At 48.8% G+C, this 21,399-nt stretch overlaps 1 protein-coding gene across 1 annotated transcript in view; it reads left to right on the top strand.

The window, feature by feature from the left end:
• The window catches only part of LOC138819024 (SH2 domain-containing adapter protein B-like), a 136,904-nt gene extending 116,679 nt beyond the window's left edge, over window positions 1-20,225 (top strand). Inside the window, 1 exon segment of the mRNA XM_070010160.1 lies at window positions 19,294-20,225. Within this exon segment, the coding sequence (XP_069866261.1) occupies window positions 19,294-19,477 (184 nt within the window). The 3' untranslated portion in view covers window positions 19,478-20,225.
• The last annotated feature ends 1,174 nt before the right edge of the window (window positions 20,226-21,399 follow it).

Below are 21,399 nucleotides of genomic sequence, written 5' to 3'. Positions count from 1 at the left end.
GCCTTAATATAATTTTTTCCAAGTTTTTCCATTTCCTAACAAATGGTGCAATGTCATTCTTTCTGATGGAGGCATAGAATTCCATTGTGTATATATACCACATTTTCTTGATCCATTCATCTACTGAGGGGCATCTGGGTTGGTTCCATATCTTAGCTATGGTAAATAATGCTGCAATAAACATAGTTGTGCTGGTAGCTTTAGTGTGGTCTTGTTTGTAAACATTTGGGTAAATGCCCAAAAGTGGGATTGCTGGGTCATAGGGGAGTTCTATGTGAAGTCTTTTGAGGAACCTCCATACTGCTTTCCAAAGTGGTTGAACAAGTTTACATTCCCACCAACAATGAAGTAAGGTTCCTTTCTGTCCACATCCCCTCCAGCATCTGTTGTTAGAGTTCTTGATTTTTGCCGTTCTAACTGGAGTGAGGTGATATCTCAATGTTGTTTTGATTTGCATTTCTTTTATGGCTAGGGATGTTGAACATTTCTTCGTGTGTCTATTGGCCATCCTTCTTTCTTCTTCAGAGAAGTTTCTCTTTAAGTCTTTCGCCCACTTATTTATTGGGCAGTTGTTTCTTTGAGGATTTGTTGTTGGGGGGTTTAATTTTTTGAGTTCCAAGTATATTTTAGATATGAGACCCTTGTCCGTTGTATGGCTAGTAAAGATCTTCTCCCAATCCATGGGCTTTCTATTGATCTTGCTAGCTATGTCATTTGCCCTGCAGAAGCTCTGCAACTTTATGCAATCCCATTTGTCCAACCTTTCTTTGATTTGTTGTGTTTCCGGGTCTCTATTCAGAAAATTTCGGCCTGAGCCAAGGAGACCTAGGGTTTCTCCTATTCCATCCTGTAATGTTTTCAGAGTGTCTGCTTTGAGTTCAAGGTCTTTGATCCATTTGGAGTTGATTCTGGTGCAGGGTGATATATAAGATCTAGCTTTAGTTTTCTACATGTAGTTAACCAATTTTGCCAGCACCATTTACTGAAGAGGTTATCTTTCTTCCATTCTATTGTTTTAGCTCCCTTATCGAAGATTAGATAGCTATAGGTCTGTAGGTTCATTTCTGGGTTTTCAATTCTATTCCATTGGTCCTGAGGTCTGTTCTTATGCCAATACCAAGCTGTTTTGATTACTATGGCTTTATAGTAGAGTTTGAAATTTGGTATTGATATTCCTCCAGCAGTGTTCTTTCCGTTGAAGAGCGTTTTTGCTATTCGGGGTCTTTTATTGTTCCATATGAATTTTTGGATTGCCTCTTCTATTTCCTTGAAGAATGAGGGTGGAATTTTGATAGGTATTGCGTTGAATTTGTAGATAGCCTTGGGAAGTATTGCCATTTTCACGATGTTAATCTTTCCAATCCAGGAGCATGGGAGGTTTTGCCATTTTTTAAGTTCTGTGTTGATTTCCTTTTTTAAGATTTTAAAGTTTTCATCATAGAGGTCCTTCACTTCTTTAGTTAAGTTAATTCCTAGGTATTTTATTTTTTGTGGGGCTATTACAAATGGAGTTGCTTTCCTAATTTCAGCCACACTTTTCTCATTGTTGGCATACAGAAAAGCCATTGATTTGGGGGGGTTAATTTTATAACCTGCTACTTTGCCAAAGTTTTGAATCAGCTTGAGTAATTTGGGAGTGGAGTCTATGGGATTCTTTAAATACAAGATCATGTCATCTGCAAAGAGGGAGAGTTTTATTTCTTTCCCTATTTGGTTCCCCTTTATGTCTGCATCTTGTCTTATTGCTGTAGCTAGGCATTCTAATACTAGATTGAAGAGAAGTGGAGAGAGTGGGCATCCTTGTCTTGTTCCTGAGTTAAGAGGAAATGGCTTTAGTTTTTCACCATTGAGTATAATGCTGGCTGTAGGTTTGTCATATACAGCCTTTATTGTATTGAGGAATGTTCCATGGATTCCTAATTTTTCCAAAACCTTCATCATAAAGGGGTGTTGGATCTTGTCGAATGCTTTTTCTGCATCTATTGAGATAACCATGTGGTTCTTATTCTTGCTCCTGTTGATGTGATGAATAATATTAATTGATTTGCGTATATTGAACCAGCTTTGCATCCCTGAAATGAATCCTGTTTGATCATGGTGTATGATTTTTTGGATGAATTGTTGAAGTCGATTGGCCAAAATTTTGTTGAGAAGTTTTGCATCAATGTTCATCAAAGAAATGGGTCTATAGTTCTCTTTCTTTGATGAGTCCCTGCCTGGTTTTGGGATGAGGGTTATGATGGCTTCATAGAATGTGTTCGGTAGTGAGCTTTCTCTTTCAATTTCATTGAAGAGATGGAGGAGTATTGGTGTGAGCTCTGCTTTGAAGGCCTTGTAAAATTCCGCTGTAAAACCATCTGGTCCTGGACTTTTCTTAGCTGGGAGGTCTCTTATTGCTGTTTCTATTTCAGTGCTTGATATGGGCCTGTTAAGCTGGTTTAACTCAGGATGAAGAAGTCTTAAACCATGAACAGAAAGAGAAAAATGAGCACAGAGGCAGGGATTGTGGAAGTGTAGGAGAACAACAAATATCACACTGAACTGCACCCAAGAGAGGAGAGGTGCAGCCCCCATTTCTAGGCCAAGGGGTTGGGAACCTTATCCCACAAGTCAGTGAGAGTCCTCAAGAGCCACAGCAGGGTGCAGTGATGCTCTCCAAGTTGAGTCTAGAACCACTAGTGAACTAAGCACACCATAAGTGTCACCCAGGAGGTGACGGATCCTGCCCCCCTCTACCCTACCCTCACTATTCCAGTCTGCACAGTCTGCGTGCTGACAACATAATGAGGAAACCCCAGGCTTTCAGGTCAGAGGTACCTGAAGCCAAATCCTGGCTTCAGTGTGCACCTCTCATCACACATACTAGGCAAGTGACGGAGCCTCATCTAGAAACGAGGGCAGGCACTTTCGACTCATGAGTGGCTCTTCACAAGTTTTGGTTTCACAAGCTTTTGCAGAGAAATCTGGACAAAATAAGGAAAAGGAGCAGAGCTGGCTCACAGCAGGGGGTCAACATGCCATGCTCTGCTCCTCCCCTCTTTCGTAGAGCCTTTAGAAATTGTCATGGAAGGAGTAGTGTGCACAGAGTCCTGGGCTCTCAGAGTGTACGTCTAGGTTGTCTTTGCTTCCTTAATGCATAGGGCTGTTATTTTCCCCATAATATCTTTAAAACAAGGAACTGGGGGTATGATCTGTGGTGTAGTACATGATCTGATAGCATGTGCCAAGTAAGATCATCTCTGTGTTGCAAAACTAAATATATAAAATGAGGGGGTGAAAGTTTGATTGGCATGCTTGCTTCCAGTTTAAGGATTCCATGATTAGGCCACAGTCTGAAGATAAAAGGGAGGCCCTTCCTCCATCCCCATAGGGCAGAAGGGCAGGACAGTTTATGAAGACACACTTCCAGCCTTTCAGCTTACTTAATAAGATCCCTTTGCATCTGCTTGGTGCAGCCAGGTAATCTGACTGCTGGGCTCAAGGTCTCTAGCAGCCTCCTGGGCTCTAGTGGAGAAGAGTGAGTGGGTAGGTGTTATGGGACCAAAACTACACATTTCAGTTAGAGGTGTTTTTCTTTCTTCTCTTCTCTCATTGATTTATATGGTGAAGGAGAGAGTTTTCACACAGTAGACATGTCTGGGTCTAGGCAGGCGGTAGAGTGATTAATCTTAGTTTGTTGCTGCTGACAGCCAGGAGCAAGAAATAATAAAGGCTTGCAGGGTGGTGTGGGAGATGAAGAGAGGCTGCATCCTGCGTCCTTCAACAAGGGAACACAGACTTCATTTACTTCTGTTAGGCCAACCTCTGAAGCTCTGGGCCAGAGCATAGCTCAATGGTAGAATACTTGCCTAATATGTGCAAACCCCTGGGTTTGATCCCTAGTACCAAAGCAGGGGGGTGGAGGGGAGTCTAAGTCTCCAAATATTTAGCTCTACCATGACTGCCCCCCTCCCATTTATAAGCCTCCAAAGTAGCCCTTCTGAAGCCACTGCAGGGCTCCTCAGAATACCTCTGATGGCTGCTTGCTTGTCCCAGTCCCCAGCTGGGTCCCTGTAGGCACAGTGAGTCACTCCTCTTTAGGACATTCATACTTTGAAGGAAGCAGGTATGTGCAGCTTGCATGATTTCTCCTTGCCTTGAGACTTTCTCCCCTTCCCTCTCCAAGCCCTGTGCCCTGTCATCCTGATTCCATGCCTGCGGAACTGCCAGGTGGGGATGAGGCAGGAAGTAGGAGAGACTACAGAAGGAGGAAGGAGATGGTTCCAGGCAGGCCACACCACAGCTGCTATCCCACAAAGGGACAGGAGCTGGAGGATGGGGGAGGACTCTAGGTGAGAGCGGTTGTCCTGCCTTGGTCCTTGGAAAAGGAGGAGGATTGAAGGTGGTAAAGAACCACCAGCAGAGAGACAGTAACTCTTCCAGTAGTTAACAGTGTACCCCATCGCCAGTGCCTACCTGCAGGAGGGTGTTGCAGCCTCATATTCAAGTTGGATCCATCTGGCCTGTTAAAACCGCTCCCTGAGTACCAACAGGATAGTCTTGGGCAAAGGGGCTTAACATGTCTGGGCCCCAGTTTCCTCATCTGTAAAATGTTTCTCAATGGAGTGCTTCATATATGTATAGACTTTAGAGAGCCCAGATTGCAAGGGGCACAGCATCCCAGAGCCTCATGGTTGTCTAGATAAAATCTTCTGTTGACTGAGACTTGAACCTCACAGAACTGGGGTCCACAGAACTAGGGTCCAGTGTGAGCAGTCATTTCCTGTCTGTTTTGGCTTAGACAGGTTGTTACTTCTCTGATCTCTTAGCTCCTCCTCAGTGGCTGGAAGATTGCCCTGTCTGTGTAATTGAGTTCAGGGTTGGCTCCACCACCAGCTAAATATGGACAGGAATGGGGGGGGGGGTTGGTGTTTTTTTGGGGGGGAGGGGACATGTGCCAGTCCTGGGGCTTCATCTCAGGTTCCAGATATTCTTCCTGAGCTTTTTTTACTCAAGTTCTCTACCACTTGAACCACAACTCCACTTCTGGCTTTTTTGATGGTTAATTGGAGATGAGTCTTGTGGACTTTCCTGCCCCAGTTGACTTTGAACCACAATCCTCAGATTTCAGCCTCCTGAGTAGCTAGGCTTGCAGGAGTAAGCTACCAGAGCCCAGTAAAGAATGGTTTTGAAAAGAGCCAGGAAAACACATTTCTCCTATCTCAGCTCCTCACTTCCCACAATGGCCTAGAACCTAGATGCCAGAGTGCCATAAGCATCCTGCCTCACTCTGCCAGTCCATGCTCTGAGTACTATCTGAGCATGTGGCTGGGCCAGATTAATGCTCATGAATGGCAAGGATCCCTTGTTATTCTTTCTCTATCTCCCTTCATAGTCAGGCATACAGCAGTGCCCTTTGTTCCCAAGTGCTCCCTGTTCCTCTCCAGCATCTGAGCCACTTGATTACATTTCCAGCCAGTTTTTAATTATCTCCTATCAGCCCTCGTCGATCTGCTGGGCAGCTCAGGCGGCCTGGGGAGGCATTTCCAGTGCCCGTCCATCACCAGGAAACCACTCATGCCCCGGCTCAGGTCCCTCTGCAGGTGCTGCATGACCCCTCCAAACAATTCTTTTTTTTCCCCCCTTCCAATCACATTTGTGGCATCTTGTTAATGTGACATATATCTGGAAATGAATTGTTTGGGGACTTGAGGGAGTTCTTAAAAGATTCTACAGGACAGGCCATGAACTCTAGACCACAGTTCAGAGCCCGAATCCAGGTAGGAATGTCACCAGCAAGTGGCTTCACATCTTTGAGCCGCTGGACAATACACTGACCTCCTGGATGGAAGTGGAAGGTCCTGGGAAGTGTGGGAGGCTGTGCAAGTACAAACAGTTGTTCCAGTTCTTGTGCTGCCCAGGAAAGTGTGTGATGTGGGGCTTTACTTCAGTTAGAGCTAGGTAAGCAATTCAAAGCCCCCACAGAAAACCCCATTGGCCTCCACTTAGAGGAAGTCTTGAAGCAACTAGCTTTGCTAGTTGCTCACACAATACTTAAAGCTGGAAGAAGAGCCTTGAGTCATCTGGGTCAAGACTCTGGCTTTTAGATAAGGAAATAGAGGGCCAATGTGACAGGAAAGACCTACTGAGGTCCTGAGGCAAGTTCCTGGCAGAGCCCACGGGTGGCCCTCCCTTCCCAGGCAGAATAGGACCCTTCTGGGGCTTGTAAGCACTGCCTTTCCTTCCCCGACTTCCCCATAAACGTTCTTGGTATTTGAGGCAGATTTATAAAATCAGATGTCAAGATTTTACAGCTCTCATCTTTGCCCTCATAGTTCAAATGCTGAAACAATAAAATTGTGTTTGCTGTGTGTGTGTGTGAGCGCGTGTGTGAGCATGTGTGTGTGAGCGTGTGTGTGAGCATGTGTGTGTGAGCATGCAGGTATGGGGGCCCACTCACCTACTCCCACAGGTGCCCACCCTGACCCTCCCTGGGGACAGGTCACTCCTGAAGAGCACCCTCAGCCAGCAGCTTCCCTCCTCCTTCAGCGCTGGTAGGTTTTTGCCATTCTAATAATGCTTTGGCCCTTTTCTCTTCCTTTTTAATTCTTTTTCTTTTTAAGATTACTTCACCCAAGAGGAATATCAGAAACAACTGGGTTTGGCAAAGCTAGCTTATTAGAAATGCTTTAAATAGAACCTCTCTTTTATTTCCTGCTATGTTCCTTTTAGAAATCCACACGTGGCTGATGGCTTCCAGGCGTGGAACGTCAGCCTTCTACATTCTTAGCCTAGAGTCACAGGGCAGGGCTGTGAAGTCCCTACTGTACACCAGGTCTTTAGCCTCTAAGCTCACAGCCTAGACAAGGAAAATAGGAGGTAGGTGAGCAGTGTAGAAGAGGGAAGGTAGAAGAGACGATGTCTGACAGGGATATATCTTTGAAAGACTTCTTGAAGGCAGACATTTGAGCAGGGCCTCTGAGGATAAATAAAATTGAAAGAACCTCAAGAAATGATTTATTTGTGGGTTGTTGTCTTATGTTTGTTTTTTGGGTTTGGTTTTTGTCTTTGTCCAGTCATGGGGCCTGAACTCTGGGCCTGGGCACTGTCCCTGAGCTCTTCAGCTCAAGGCAAGGGCTCTACCACTTGAGCCACAGCACCACTTCTGGTTTTTTGGTGGTTAATTAGAGATAAGAGTCTCACAACTTTCCTACCCAGGTTGGCTTTGAACCGCAAGCCTCAGATCTCAGCCTTTTGAGTAGCTAGGATTACAGGTGTGAGCCACCAGCTCCCGGTGAAATGGTTTATTTTAGATGCTGCTGTGTATGGATGTTTAGGTTTGGGGTTGGAGGAGAAGCCTCGGGTATCTCCTTTCCTCACCTCTGAAGTCACATGAGCCACAACTGAAATGAAGTGGGGTCACAGAACTCAGCCCTGCCTGTAGCTGTTTAGCACATGTATGGCATGTAGGTATTGTGCCCTTGGGATTAGCTCTCTGTGAGCAGAGAGCTTCTTTTTGTCTTCTTTTTGCTTGTTTTTGTTTTCTAGATTTCTCCACTGAATCACCTATATACGATGGTTTTATTTTGGAGATTTTTGGTGGTGGTGGTGGTGGTGGTGGTGGTGGTGATGGTGGTGTGTGTGTGTGTGTGTGTGTGTGTGTGTATTTGCTGGTCCTAGAACTTGAACTCAAGGCCTGGACACTGTCTCTGAGTATTTGTGCTTGAGGCTAGTGCTCTGCCCTTTGATCCACAGCTCCACTTTTGGCTTTTTGGTAGTTAATTGGAGGTAAGAGTCTTACAGGCTTTCCTGCCTATAAGGGTGTTTTTGTTTGTTTGTTTTTTAATGAGGCAGAGCAGGAAAATCATTGGCTGTAGACTTAGGAGACCTGATTCTGGTGTCACCTCCTGTCTTTATTGTGTGGTGATTCTCTATGCCTGTTGTGCGGGCTACTCTGGTGGGACTTAGCAGTAGAAAGAAACCAAACAGTGTCATAGCTAAGCAGATGGACTGCTTTAAGCCAGAATCTTTGCTCCAAACTTCAATTCAGCCTCTTGGTAGCTTTATGGCCTATTTCTGCGTCCATACAATGGGCATGGCAATCATTTCTGAACAGTTTCATGAAGCATGATCATTATGACCAGGGATGTATCTTAAATACCCAGAAGTTCTGGTTAATCTCCAACTCCCCACTTTGCCCCTCAGGGACAAAAAACACCTGGACTCACAAAAGATGGTGCCAATTACCAGCATTCCCAGCCTCCACCTTTTCCCTACCTACAATTCCCTACCAAAGAACCAGACATGCGCTGGACACAGACTCCTGGGAAAAATGGATCTGCAGAGGGCTAGGCGGGCCTCTGAACTTCCTGGTATTGGTGTTAGGAAACCACTTGAGCAAGCGTGTGCAGTGTCCTCTTGTGCCAGTGATGATGATCGCACACTTCAGCAGGGCATTAGTCAACATAAGTAATGGTAACCCCGTCAAGGCTCAGCTGTGACACTGTTCACGCCTGGTCACTGGAAGCTTCAGACTCGGCCCTCACAGAGCAGCAGGACTTCTTTTGAGTTCTAATTTTTCAGGCCAAGAAAGTAAGGTTTATTCTTCTTCAGAATTCCTCTAATCTTAATCAAAAACATCTAGAGAGTTACAAGAGTTGACTTAGTTTTGTGGGAGCTGTGCTTCTTAAAAGAAACCGGTTCCAATAGTAAGTAACTTTGGAACTCAATTACTTGCAGCCATGCTGAAAAAAACTTGTAATTATTGTGGTCAAACCCCAGCCAAATAATAAAATGAAAGCTTTGTTGTGTATCAAGGCAGAAATCAATTTCATTAGGGAGCAAAGAGCTGGAGATTTAATTTTAAGAAAATTTTTCACCCTGTGGAAAGAGCCTGTCAGGAAGCTGCCAGAATGAATGTCCAGCAGGAGAAGATTTGCCCTCCAGAGCCCAGACTACTGAGGGGTGACAGTGACCTTTCAGAATTGCATTTCTACATCTCCCAAGTGTGGTCAAAGCCAATGCGTTTCTGCTTCTTAAAGTGCTCGGGCCCATCCCCCTTTTGGTTTGATTCAAGAGAGACAGTCCTCAATAGCTGATAGCACTGGGTGTCCATAGGCTCCTGTCCTCAGAGATGAGGAGGAAGAAGAGACAGGTGGATTCAAGCTCAGCAAGACCCCACATCAACGGTGGAGTTGTGTCCACACAGCAAGGTTCGTGGCCAGGGTAGGCAGACCTTCAATGACACCATCCATATGCCCCTGCTACTGTCTTCTCACCTCTGAGGGGCCAGGCTAGGGCAGAAGGAGCAGCGAGGCCTGAGAGCCAGAGCTGGAGCCATCAGCAGGCTCCTGTAAGTTATATGTCCACTCATAAGAGCTTTCCCATAGCAGAGTTGGGCTAGCTGATCTCAGAAAGTATGTCTTGGTGGGATGAGCGCCCCTGTGGTTAGAAGCATAGAGTGTCCACACACTAAATGTGAACACTACAGATGCACCTCCCTCAGATGAAACTGAAGATGCATCAGAACCCTTTAGAGAATGGTTAAAGAGTTCCCAGGTTCCAAAGAGGCCCAAGAAGTGTCAGACTTGCCAAGGCCTTGTGTCCTTGAGGCCCTGTGGACATGTTGGAACCCGCCCTCCTTGTCTAGCCCTGGGCTCTTGAGTGCTTGTGATAAATGTGAAGCTTTGATTCAGTATCTGAATGATCATCCAGTCCTCATCATATATGGGCATCTTCTGTGCACCAGGCTTCCAAGGTTGGAGCTATGGTAGGCCCTCAGTGGATCTCTGTCCTCTCCCCGTATTGTATAAATGGGGAAACTGAGGCCTAAGAGGGCAGGAGCCAATTTGGGGCCCAAGTTTCCAATGCTGTATTCAAAGTGGTTTTTTTTTTTTTTCCTTCTTGTTTTCAATGGACTTTAGAGAACATTATGAAATACTCTGTTTCACAGATGAAGAAATAGAGACCCAAGCCAGGCACTGGTGGCTCACACCTGTAATCCTAGCTACTCAGGAGGCTAAGATCTGAGCATCATGGTTCAAAGTCAGCCTGGGTAGGAAAGTCCTTGAGACTCTTATCTCCAATAAACCACTAGAAAACCGGAAGTAGCGCTGTGGCTCAAGCAGTAGAGTGCTTGCCTTGGAGCTGAAGAGCACAGGGACAGCACCCAAGCCTAGAGTTCAAGCCCCACGACTGACCAAAAAAAAAAGAAAAAGAGACTCAATTTCCAAAAAAGCTTTGGAGGACTTTTTTTCCCTGGGAACCACTGTCACACCTATGCTTTGTAAAAAGGCCTCTGTTGGGAAGGTGGCTCAGTGGTAGAACGCTTGTCTTGCATGCATAAGGCCCTGGGTTCGATTCTGCAACACCACATAAGCAGAAAAAGCCGGAAGTGGTGCTGTGGCTCAAGTAGTAGCACACTAGCCTTGAGCTGAAGAGCCCAGAGTTCAGGTCCTATGACTGACAAAAAAAAAAAAAAAAAAAAAAACAGCGTCTGGTGTGCAGGTGTCAGTACTCAGCAGTGTGCCTGTGAGAGTCCAAGAGAATAGCCACCCTCACATTGAATCTGGGTAGTTCAGTTGAAACTTGTAGTTCTAAAAAGCCCTTCTGAAGCTTACCCCTATAATCCCAGCTACTTAGGAAGTACCAGCCCAGGCAAGAAGTTAGCATCTTAACCAACAGTCTAGGTGTGGGGAGGAGCATCTGTGAGCCCAGCTCCAGGGAAGGCATCAGTAGGAAAATCATAGATCCAGGCTAGCCCCAGTATTACCATCTGAAAAATAAAATACAAAAGGGCTGGGGAAAAAAAAAAAAAAAATATATATATATATATATATATATATATATATAAAAGGGCTGGGCGTGTCGTGGTAGAATACCTATCAAATAAACAAAAGGACCTCTTCATTTTCCCTCTTTTCTTCTAAGTAAAACTTCTGATGGGTTGATGCTTTGGATAGTAAGACCCTGTTCCTGAGCTGGTAAATGCCCTGGGTTGATTAGCAACCCTCCTCCCCCACAGGACAGTGGCCAGTGCTCCCAGGGCCACTTGTCCCTGGCAAGATGCTTTGATCTTGAGAAAGTGAGAAAGTTCAGGTGTGGAACGTGGCTGTTGTTTTAGTTCCCCCCTCACCTGTCTAGCTGCAGAGACTCCCCTCTTCCCGCACAGCTAAAAGCAAAGGACAAGGGGGAGGCAGGCAAGCTGGGAATGGAAGCAGTGGGAGCAAGCCTCTGCTCCTCTGCCTCTCAGTGTCATCTGTTAAATGGTGACAAGGAGCTAAACAGTCTCAGAGCCTCTGTTGGGGGCCTTTTCTTCCCTAGCAGTGTACACATTAGGCACTTAATAGATGCCAAAGATGGTACAGGATCATAGCTTTATCAGAGAAACCCTTCCTCCTTATTCATGGTATATTTTCATGTTGGCCCCAGTCAATGCGCAACGCTGCCCTTTCAGTCATGAGCAATCTTACTTGATGTTGGAAATCAATCTCAGGACAGTGCATACCCTGTTTGTGTCACCCACCCTGCCTAATGTCACCCGGCATCAGAGCCAGAGCCAACACCCAGGCCTCCCACTCCATTCAGCCAGCATGTCACAGCCAGGGGGATGCATGGCCACTGTAACTTTGGGCTGCCAGCGTGTCCATGAACAACAGACCCAACAGACGGGGAGAGCCTGGACAGCCGGAGCCAGCAAACAGACCAGATGGACAGCAGCTTCTGCGCAGTAGGAGGAAACAAGGCCCAAGTCAGGCCCCTAGGCCCTGAGCCCTGCGTCTGCATCAGTGCTTTCTGAAGAACCCTGCTGACTCTTCATTTAAAAAATGAGGAAGAGCCTCCCGGGCCTCAGTCTGCTGCAGCCTCTGGGCTCCTACCAGGCTTACCATGGGCTGCTAAGAAGTGAGGCTTCCTAACCAGCCACCAGGATCCTACAGTGACCTGCATGTGTCAGTGGCAAGACTCGCTCAGCCATTGTCCCCTAGTTCAGACCTGAGGCAGCAGCAGGCATCTCAAAGGTAAGGGAAACAGGTGCAGGCAGACACGAAAGCTTAGAGAGGCAGCACAGACTTGTGTTTACAACTGTGCCCAAGCCTCCTAGGCTCCAGGCAGTGATTCCTTGCCCAGAGGGGCTCTCTGTCTCATTCTCCAGGCCAGCCTGGGTAGACATCAGGTTCCTAGTCCAGCCCCTCTTTGCCTATAAAAGCTACCCTTTCCTGAAAGGTCCCCTCTGTGGCTCAGGTTTCCTTTCACATGCTGTATTTTACCTCCCCCAGGCCCACACACACACTTCTCCCCCGCCCAATCCCCCCAGCCTGCAGGCTGTGGTGGGGCTAGTTTGTTTGGCAGGTTCCATGTTGTTACCTTATGGAGTCCATCACCTCACCTTTCCCAAGCATTCAGGCTGAGGCTCACAGCGGCTCACTATGGCTGGGAGGGCGGATTGGTATAATGAAGAATCCCAGACTCTGGTGACTGGGAAGTAGTGTGACTTTAACATTACTGACACTTTAGGCTGGATTTTTTTTTTCTCTGTGTGTGGGTGGGTTGGGGGGGGAGGCAGGGGTAGCATCTCCACATGCACACATGTGATCTCTCTCTCCCTTCCCTAGAAAATTATCTGTAATGGGTTCATTTTCACCTATCTACCTCTTTGTGTGCAGAAATGAGCCTTTTTCTTCCTCATGTTCCCAGAGAGAAGCACCTGCCTACTCTTTTGCTTAGAGAGGGTTCTGTGGCATGATTGACTGACGCCACCAACTTGGAGCTTGAGAAATGCCTACATCTCAGGAAGGCTGATCACTGCTGATGCTTTTACTGAAAGTCTGGTTATTTGGTTATAAATCAGGTGGTTTGGCTCAACAGTGCTTATATTTAGACATTGTTCACAATAACTTGGTGTGTGTTTGGCTTGTCACTGTGAAGGCTGTTCAGAGGTGGTAGGTGAAACACAAGTATCAATCACAGGGTCTCATAAGCTGCTTCCCACACACACAATTGGGACTCATAGCACATCTCAGCCAGAAGGGGCCTTTGGGGCCCTTGGTCTTTGGGCAGTGGGAAATCTGCATTTAATAACAGCTCTCCTTGCTTCTTTGTGAAGCCACAGGTTCATCCAACTGTGGACTAAGGGAGCACCCAGCATCTTCCCAGACATGCCCCAGGCAGACCATACTGTGCAGCACTTGTGTGTCTTCGTTCTCTGAGGCAGGAGGATTAAGAGTTCGAGGCCAGCTTAGGCTACATAGTTAGTTCCAGGCCTGCCTGGGATTCACAGGTGGGCCCTGTCTTGCAGCCATGAAGCCCTGGGGAGGTATCTGGAGAAATTGTCTAGTGAATGTCCGAGAGTTTGCGGTTCTGTGTTTCTCCTCCTAGGATTTTATGGCTCTCTTTGCTGAGTGCCATTGTAACAGCCACCCAGTATCTTTTCAGAGGGACTTAGATCTCCATCCCTTGTCTACAGTGCAGTAGGAGAAGGTGGAGGACTATTGATATGAGGTACCAGCCAGCTCAGTTTCTGAGTGGATTCCATGGACCTCGTTCAGTCACCAGGAGTACAGCAGGAACTACCTGTTTTATAGGCACCTGGGTGGCTACCATCATCCACATCTTTGGGACTGATCTTCCTGCCCAAGGTCAGAGCAGATTAGCTTTAGAACAGGGCCTGATTGCCTATTGATTCAACATAAATTCCCTGTACATCTCTACCTCCACTGGTGGGAAGGGGACAGAAGGTCCCTTGGGCTGTTTGTGCTAACGACAGAACCTGTGTCCCCTGGGCTCTGCTGGTGAGGTGCCCACCTCCCTTCCCTGAAAAACATCATGCCAATTGTTAAGTGCACAGACTCCTTTTACCCACTCCTTTGACCCACCTTGCTCCAGAATGTGCTTGAAGTAAGAGTGAGATGTTTAAGATGAACCAAAAAAAAAAAAAAAAGGAAAAGGGCCCTAGCTAGGAAGGACCAAGGCTCAGCTTGTTCCTCACTTCAAGAGGCCATGTTTAGGGAGAAACTGGCCTCGTATTTGAGGCTTAGGTATTTAGATCTGGGCAGAAAAAACTGGTCAGCTCAGTGGCCCCAGGTATAAGTTCTTCCTTAGTCCCAAGAAAACAGGTGTCTGTCCTGTTGTTCCCTGTGACTGTCCAAGGGCAAGATTTTCTTGCTTTGGGAAGCAGGTACCTTTACCCACCTTAAGGGACCACCTCTGCTTCCCAGTGGGCTCACTCTGCAATCCACACTGGCTATCTTGGACCAGAAAAGGCAGCTACTGAATCCGACCTTGGATGGACCACACAAGGAGACAGATGCTTACCGTGCAGGGGAGGGTGCAAGGCCTGACTAGGTTACCAGTGGTGGCAAGGAGGGATCATTGGCATACATGCAGTGCCCTGGCTGGGGGCCAGGCAGGTGCTGTGAGCCCACAGAGGCCCACCTGTACACCCAGAACCACCTGGTGGGGCGACTGACGGGGAAGGTGAGGCTGCAGCAGTAGCTGTAGCCGCGGAAGGCCAGGCTAAGAGTGCAGACTCTGAGTCCAGCAGACAGATTCACATCTGAGAGCCAAGGCACGTGACCTTCCTGAGCCACAGTTTCCCCATCTCTAACAGTGATGGTCATACCTGCCTGTCACCATTGCTATGCAGCTGTGGCAGCACCTCTTTCTCTGCCAGGCACCTGGTGGGGGCTCCAGGAGGGCTGATTCCCCCAATACCTAATGGCAGAAGGGAGCTACAGAAGGTTTTGAGCTCAAGGACAATGTTATGGCCATCTGCGTCAAGAAAGTTTCCGTCCACCTTTCAGGCTAACGAGAAATATCCCTGGTGTGTGTATTCTTCTAACTGGGTCTCACAGGCTAGTCCCCAAGGGCAATTTCCTCCCCCCTCCTACATCAATATTATATGCAAGTGTTTTTAAGTCATTTCATCATGAAAAGAAGCGATTTAACATAACTATTACCCAGGATTCTTCATGAAATATGCATCAAGCAATTAGGTCTAAAAGCAAGAGGTGAGGCCTCGCACCCTGCTCTGCAGGGCGGGCAGCTGTGGGCTGAGTGATGTTTTATTAAAGCTCATGATTAGAAGGCGAGGTGGGGCCTGTTATTAGGCCAGCGCACCAGGCACGCACGCTAATCCTGGTGCTGGTGACAAGGAGGTGCTTTTTTGTGATGGTAATGAGGGATCTGAGCACCATGACAGTCCTAGCATCCCGCCTCCACCGACCTTGCAAGACTCATTAGACAGGTCACCCACTAGAGACACCCCTAATGGTGACTTTGCTCTCTCAAGATGTCCTATCAAAGGAGACAGGGCTGACACAAAAGCTCTTCACCGCTCCCCAGGGACGGTCTTCCCAGAACCATGGTGGTACCCATACTGCAGCAGTGCATGCTGCCTTGCAGAGAGAGGGATGGCCCAGCCCAGAGCCTGCCTCTCTGATCTGTTCCCTCCAAAGTACCAACAGGAGTCCCCCTCCTCACCCCCACCTCACCCCTCCCCCCAAAAAACCATTCTGTTCAGAGCAGCACCCATGGCATCCTGTATACACTCCTTGTCTGATGCAGGCTTCTGGGGCTTGAACTCAGGGCCTGGGCACTGTCCCTGAGGGTCTTTTGCTAGCACTCTACCATAAGCCACAGTGCCACTTCCAGCTTTTTCTGTTTATGTATTACTGAGGAATGGAACCCAGGGCTTCATGCGTGCGAGGCAAGCACTCTACCACTAAGCCACATTCCCAGTCTCCATAGAGATTTTTACGGTTTCCTTTCTTATGCTGGTGTCTGTGACAGAGGCTCACCCTCCAACAACTACTGGTGTCTTCTTTGATGTAGTGTTAGATATCATTAGATCCATCATTGGCAGCCACTTTGGGGAGGTTTTGTTTCTGAGGGTTTTTGTTTTGTTTTTTGAGACAAAGTCTCCAAAATCTTCCTGCTTCAGCCTTCTGCGAGGCAGGATTACAGGTACACACTATCACACCCAGCTACTACTGCACTAGTTTCACATCTGTTGTTTGGTGGCCTCTCACTTGGGGGGGGGGGAACCTTGTGACCAATCAGGATGTATTGTGTGTGATGTCACCTGACCTTTGCATTAGTCCAGGATTGGCCAGCCTTCTCAGGACCCAAGAATCCCTTGGGATGAAGTTGCCATCCTACCTTTGTGGCTGGGGCCTTCACTAGCCAGGTTATACTGTTCCCAATTCCAGGGAAAATGTGTGTTCCCACTTGTAGCATTTGACTCCCAGCTCTTCTGCTCTCTGCTCTGCCAGTAGCCTGGTGAAGTAACCCAAGAGATCCGCATGGAGGAGATGTCTGCTCAGAGTCTGCGGCCTCTTCCCTGCCACCCTGCCCAGCCTCACATGGAACACTGAGGGTTAGACAGCAACCTCTCTGGGTCTGAGGATTGCAGAGGTTGGGAGCATAGGCTCTGAGAAAGACCCCATGAAGGGGATCTGGCACCACTAAACCAATGCTGTGTGACTGCGGTCCATTCACTTCCCTTCCTGAACCTCAATACCCAAGACTTGGCTAATAGGGAGAGGCCACTAGCCCCAAAGGGCAATGCAGGCAGATTCCCCAGTGAAAGCAGGACTGTGAGCCTGGCAGCCTGGCAGCCTGGCATAGACACACAGGGTTCCAGACACCGAGGACTAAAAGCACACGCGGAGGCCATTGTGGCACTGATGAGGCAGGGACAGAGCCCACCCAGCAAGGCGTGAGGGCAGCATGAGGGCCACACAACTGTCACGTTGGGGCCAGTTGTCTCCTAGCATGTTAGTCCTGGACTGTGGTCCCAGCTCCGCCCTGATTTCTGAGTTTCATGACCCACTTAGCCCCTGTGTACACCACAGCCTGCTCGTGGTGTAAGTTAGTGGAGAAAGAAATAACAGCACGGAAGGAGGACGGACAGCAGGCCTGGAGCGGCGGTAGGGAATTAAGGGAGTACCCTGCTTCACTGTATGTTAACAGACAACAGTACTGTCTTTACCACTTGGTGACCCTTCCAAGCCTCAGCCTGGAAATGGACCGTTGACATCCACCTGTGGCTCTATTAGAGCTGTTGTCACCGTCACTGCCAGTCACTTCTAAAAGAAAACAGCATGCGTGGGTGCTGGTGGCTCACTCTTCTAGTCCTAGCTACTTAGGGGGCTGAGATCTGAGGATCAGGGGTTGAAGCTAGTCTGGGTAGGAATAGTCCATGAGACTCTTATCTCCAGTTTACCAGGAAAAAGCCAGAAGTGGAGCTGTGGGCTCAAGTGGTAGGCAGAATGTTAGCCCTAAATGAAGAGTGAGAGAAGCAAGAGAAGAAAGGAAAGTGTGAAGGACAGGCATGGTGGTTCATGCAGGAGGCAGAAAGTGGAGGATCCTTATCTTCAAGCAAAAATCGATTTGAGAAACTAAAGCAAAAAGACTGGGGTATGTCTTAAGTGATAGAGCACTTGTGTAGTAAGCTCAAGGCTCTAAGTTCAGTACTTCCTATCACCACTGGAAAAGGAAGAAACCAGAGTGAAAACATGAAGTTATTTGGCCACAGCTGCTTTCCCCAACCCTCAACAATGAGGTGCACTCAGTCTCCACCGGCTGCGGCCACCCTTCTTCAGACAGCTTCTCTGCTTTGCTCCCCAAGCCCTGGACTGGGGGTAGATCACAAAGTCTGGTGGCTTGGCTCCTTAAAAAGTCACCCCATGCCAGGCGCTGGTGGGTCACACCTGTAATTCTGACTGCTCAGGAGGCTGAGATCTGAGGATTGCCAGCCTGGGCAGGAAACTCCATGAGACTCTTCCCTCCAACAGCCACTATTTTAAAAAAACAACAACAACATAAAAGCTCCAGGATTGGGCCTGGGGCCTGGGGCCTGAGCCCTGAGTTAAAGCCCTAGAACCAGTATGCGTGCACACACGTGAAACGCACACACGCGCAAGCACATACACACACACACACACACACACACACACACACACACACACACACACATACATCACCCCACTTGGCGCTCAGAGAAGAAATGAGGCACCATTCATGCCCTCCCTGCAAGCCTTTGAATGCACTGAGCTCTCCCACCCTTACCATGGAAAACTCTGGCCTTCTCCAGCATGCTTGGCTTTACATGAGTTGGCCACCTGCTCCCGGAACGCTTGTCGAGGCGTTCTCCAGCGGAGTGACCCTTCACGGGGAGAAACTTGCCACAGGCTCTGTAATTAGAACATCACCAGCCTTAAAAAATCTTGACTTAAATTTCAGTTCTTCACAGGAATTATTCTCTCGAAAATGTAATTGCTCTCTGAATGATTTCCTTTAAGCCAAGGGTGACGTCTCTAAATGTATTATTATGAGCAGATGCATTGCTCAGGTCTGCACTTCATTAAGCGATTGTTCTGCCTATCTGAAAATGGCACTGAGAGAGGGGGCGCTGGGGGCCCCGTCCTGACTGGAGAAGAATGTTGATGGTCTCAGGGTCCCCATGGGAGCGCAGAAGCGGGAGAGGAGTTGGTGGGACTAAGGAAGGCGGCAGACCTTCTGAGTCCACACCGTCCTCTCCAGCTGGTCACAGATGACCAAAGCCCATCAGTGGGCCCATTAGATGGCAGGAGGTCACTCCCAAGCCCAACTTCCTGGCTAAGTGGCACACACTGGGTAAATTGGAGGATGCTGGGGAAGCCCTCAGTCACCTGTAGATGTGGGGTCAGAATCGCCATGGGGTCACAAAAGTCCAGGCTGGTGGGCAAGGAAGGGATAGCCAGCACCGGGGCAGGGTGATGAGGCGTGAGTATGCCCGTGCGGCCTCTGCTGCTCTTCCTTCAGCAGACTTGGGCAGCTTGTCCCAGACAGTTCTGAAGCAGGTACTGTGGACACAAAGGCCTGGCCCTGCTCCTTCATGGCACCCGTAGCGGAACAGGGAGGGTGGCCAAATAACCTCAGGCAGGGCAGATGGAAGCAGGAGTCTTCTCAGGGCAGTGACGTGAAGAAAGGAGCTCTGCCTGTGCAAACCTGGAAGACTGCCTGGCAGAGGAGACAGGTGGGGCCTCAGAGGAGGCAGAGGGGAGTGCCTGCGGAAAAGCGTTGCCCACATTCTACTGACAACAGCTCAATGAAGACTGGGAAAGTTCATTCCTACCTGGGTACCACCCCCGCCGCCCCCCTGGTGTCCCAGGCTCTCCTGCGGTTGCTCGGCTTGTCCCTGGGCACCTGTGGCTCTGGGTACAGCCCACAGCCCTTCTAGCTCAGCCTCTCATCCCAGGGGGAGAAGAGCAAAACTGATGCTGTGACGTCTGCTCCGTGCTGTGCAGATCTCTGATCACTGTATTTTGTTCACAGGAGCAACCAGGGCTTTATGCACATGAAACTGGCCAAAACCAAAGAGAAATACGTGCTGGGTCAGAACAGCCCTCCATTCGACAGTGTCCCAGAAGTCATCCACTACTACACCACCAGAAAGCTCCCCATCAAAGGGGCTGAGCACCTGTCCCTCCTCTACCCGGTGGCTGTGCGGACCCTGTGAGCGGACCAGCCCGGCCCTGCTCAGTGACAGTGCTGAGACTTGGAGGCGCTGGCCGGGCGCCCACCAGCACAGCTGTGTTGCCAGCTGTATCCAGTTTGTGTTGTGTGTATGGTACTAGCACACCACTGCATGTCTTAGAATGCTGTTGCCACTTCCGGGGCTGGAAGGGCCCTGGATGAAGAGGGACTGCCAGCCGCCCACTGCCCCAGTCCCCATCCCGCCCCCACCCCCCTCCTTGAGTTTCTGTGAATTAAAATATTTGCAATCCAAAGAGATGCCTTCCAGGATGAACAAAGGCGGAGCAGCTCCAGCGGTGGGCGGAGCGGAAATCCCTGGGCTGCATCTCTTTGTTCTCCAGCTATCACAAACTCATACCTGAGTAGGGCAAACTTTTCCCTTTGGTGCTGGGAGCCAAAGCTGGCCCCCAGCCCAGGAGGGCCCAGGGGTTGGCTCTCCAATGTGTGTGTGTTTCTGGGTGCACAATGGGCACATAGGTAAGAGAACATGGACACACACACACACACACACACACACACACACACACACACACACACACACACACACACACACACACACACACACACACACACACACACACACACACACACACACACACACACACGAGAAAGTCCCCATCTACTTCTAGTCTCTCTGTAATCATTAGATCTTCAAGGAATCATTGTGCAGTCAGAAAGAGGATGCAATTATTTATGAATAGGGTGTGTAAATAAAATAGTCATTTAATATATATTCTCATCCCTTGTTTTCTATACCACACAGGGTCTGGGCAGGGGCGGTATTTGCATGCCTGTCTCGGTCTCAGAGCTCAGTGTCTTCAGCTTGGCTGGCATGCCAGGCTCCGGGAGAGAAGGAGGCAGGGGCTCCAGTTAGGCCCCGCAGCTTCTGGGCACCTGGATGGCTACTGCAGGAACTGGGCCAGGAGCTGAGGAGCACAGCTTGGCCAGAGGAGAAAGTCAGCCTGCAGGAAGGGCCAGCCAGATGCACAGTCAGTAAGGAGCATTGTGAGTCTTAAGGCTGATCTAGCACCAAGATTCTCCCTCCTGCCCTTGGCACCTGGAGGCAAGTCCAGGTGAGCCCCTTGGGTGTACAGCAGCCAGCAGGCTGAGGTTTTTAACATGGGGGAGAAGAGTGTCGGAAGAAGGAAGTAACATGCCCGAGGTTCCCCCAGCTCATAGGAAGTAGGGCAGACTCCATGACCAAGGCTCTGGTTTGCATGGCTTCGCTGTCACCTGGCCACGGGAGGACGAAGGGCTGTCTTGGTCATCCACACTACTGCTACATACATAAACCACATACACACCCTCCAGCATGTCCCAGCCTCCTGAGGCAGGTGCTTCTCACATACAATCAATTCCATTTAGTTTTCTTTTTTTTGGGGGGGGGGGGAGTCCCGGTCGTGGGGCCTAAACTCTGGGCCTGGGCGCTGTCCCTCAGCTCTTCAGCTCTAGGCTAGTGTTCTACCACTTGAGCCACGGTGTCACTCTGGCTTTTTTCTTTTTGCTTATGTGGTGCTGAGGAATCGAACCCAGGACCTCATGCATGCAAGGCAAGCGCTCTACCACTGAGCCACCTTCCCAGCCCCTCCATTGGGTTTTCTGGGGGAAAAAAAATAATAAACAAAACTTGGATGTCTTGTTTGGATGAAAAACAAATTATCCAGCCAGGTACTTGTGGCTCATGCCCATAATCCTAGCTATTCAGGAGGCTGAGATCTGAGGATCCAGGTTCAAAGCCAGCTCAAGTAGGAAAGTCCATGAAACTCTTACCTACAATTAACCATCAGAAAACCAGAAGTGGAGCTGTGGCTCAGAGTGGTAGAGTGCTAGCTTTGAGCAAGAGAGCTCAGAGACCTGAGTTCCAGCACCCAGGCCCTGAGTTCAAGGCCATGACCAACCCTCCCC

This window comes from Dipodomys merriami, unplaced genomic scaffold (genome assembly GCF_024711535.1).
Source record: "Dipodomys merriami isolate MVZ:Mamm:240054 unplaced genomic scaffold, mDipMer1.0.p SCAF_11, whole genome shotgun sequence".
NCBI classification, from domain to species: Eukaryota; Metazoa; Chordata; class Mammalia; order Rodentia; family Heteromyidae; genus Dipodomys; species Dipodomys merriami.
The sequence above is the reverse complement of the archived record's forward strand: the minus strand, read 5'-3'. Positions and strand labels throughout refer to the sequence as shown.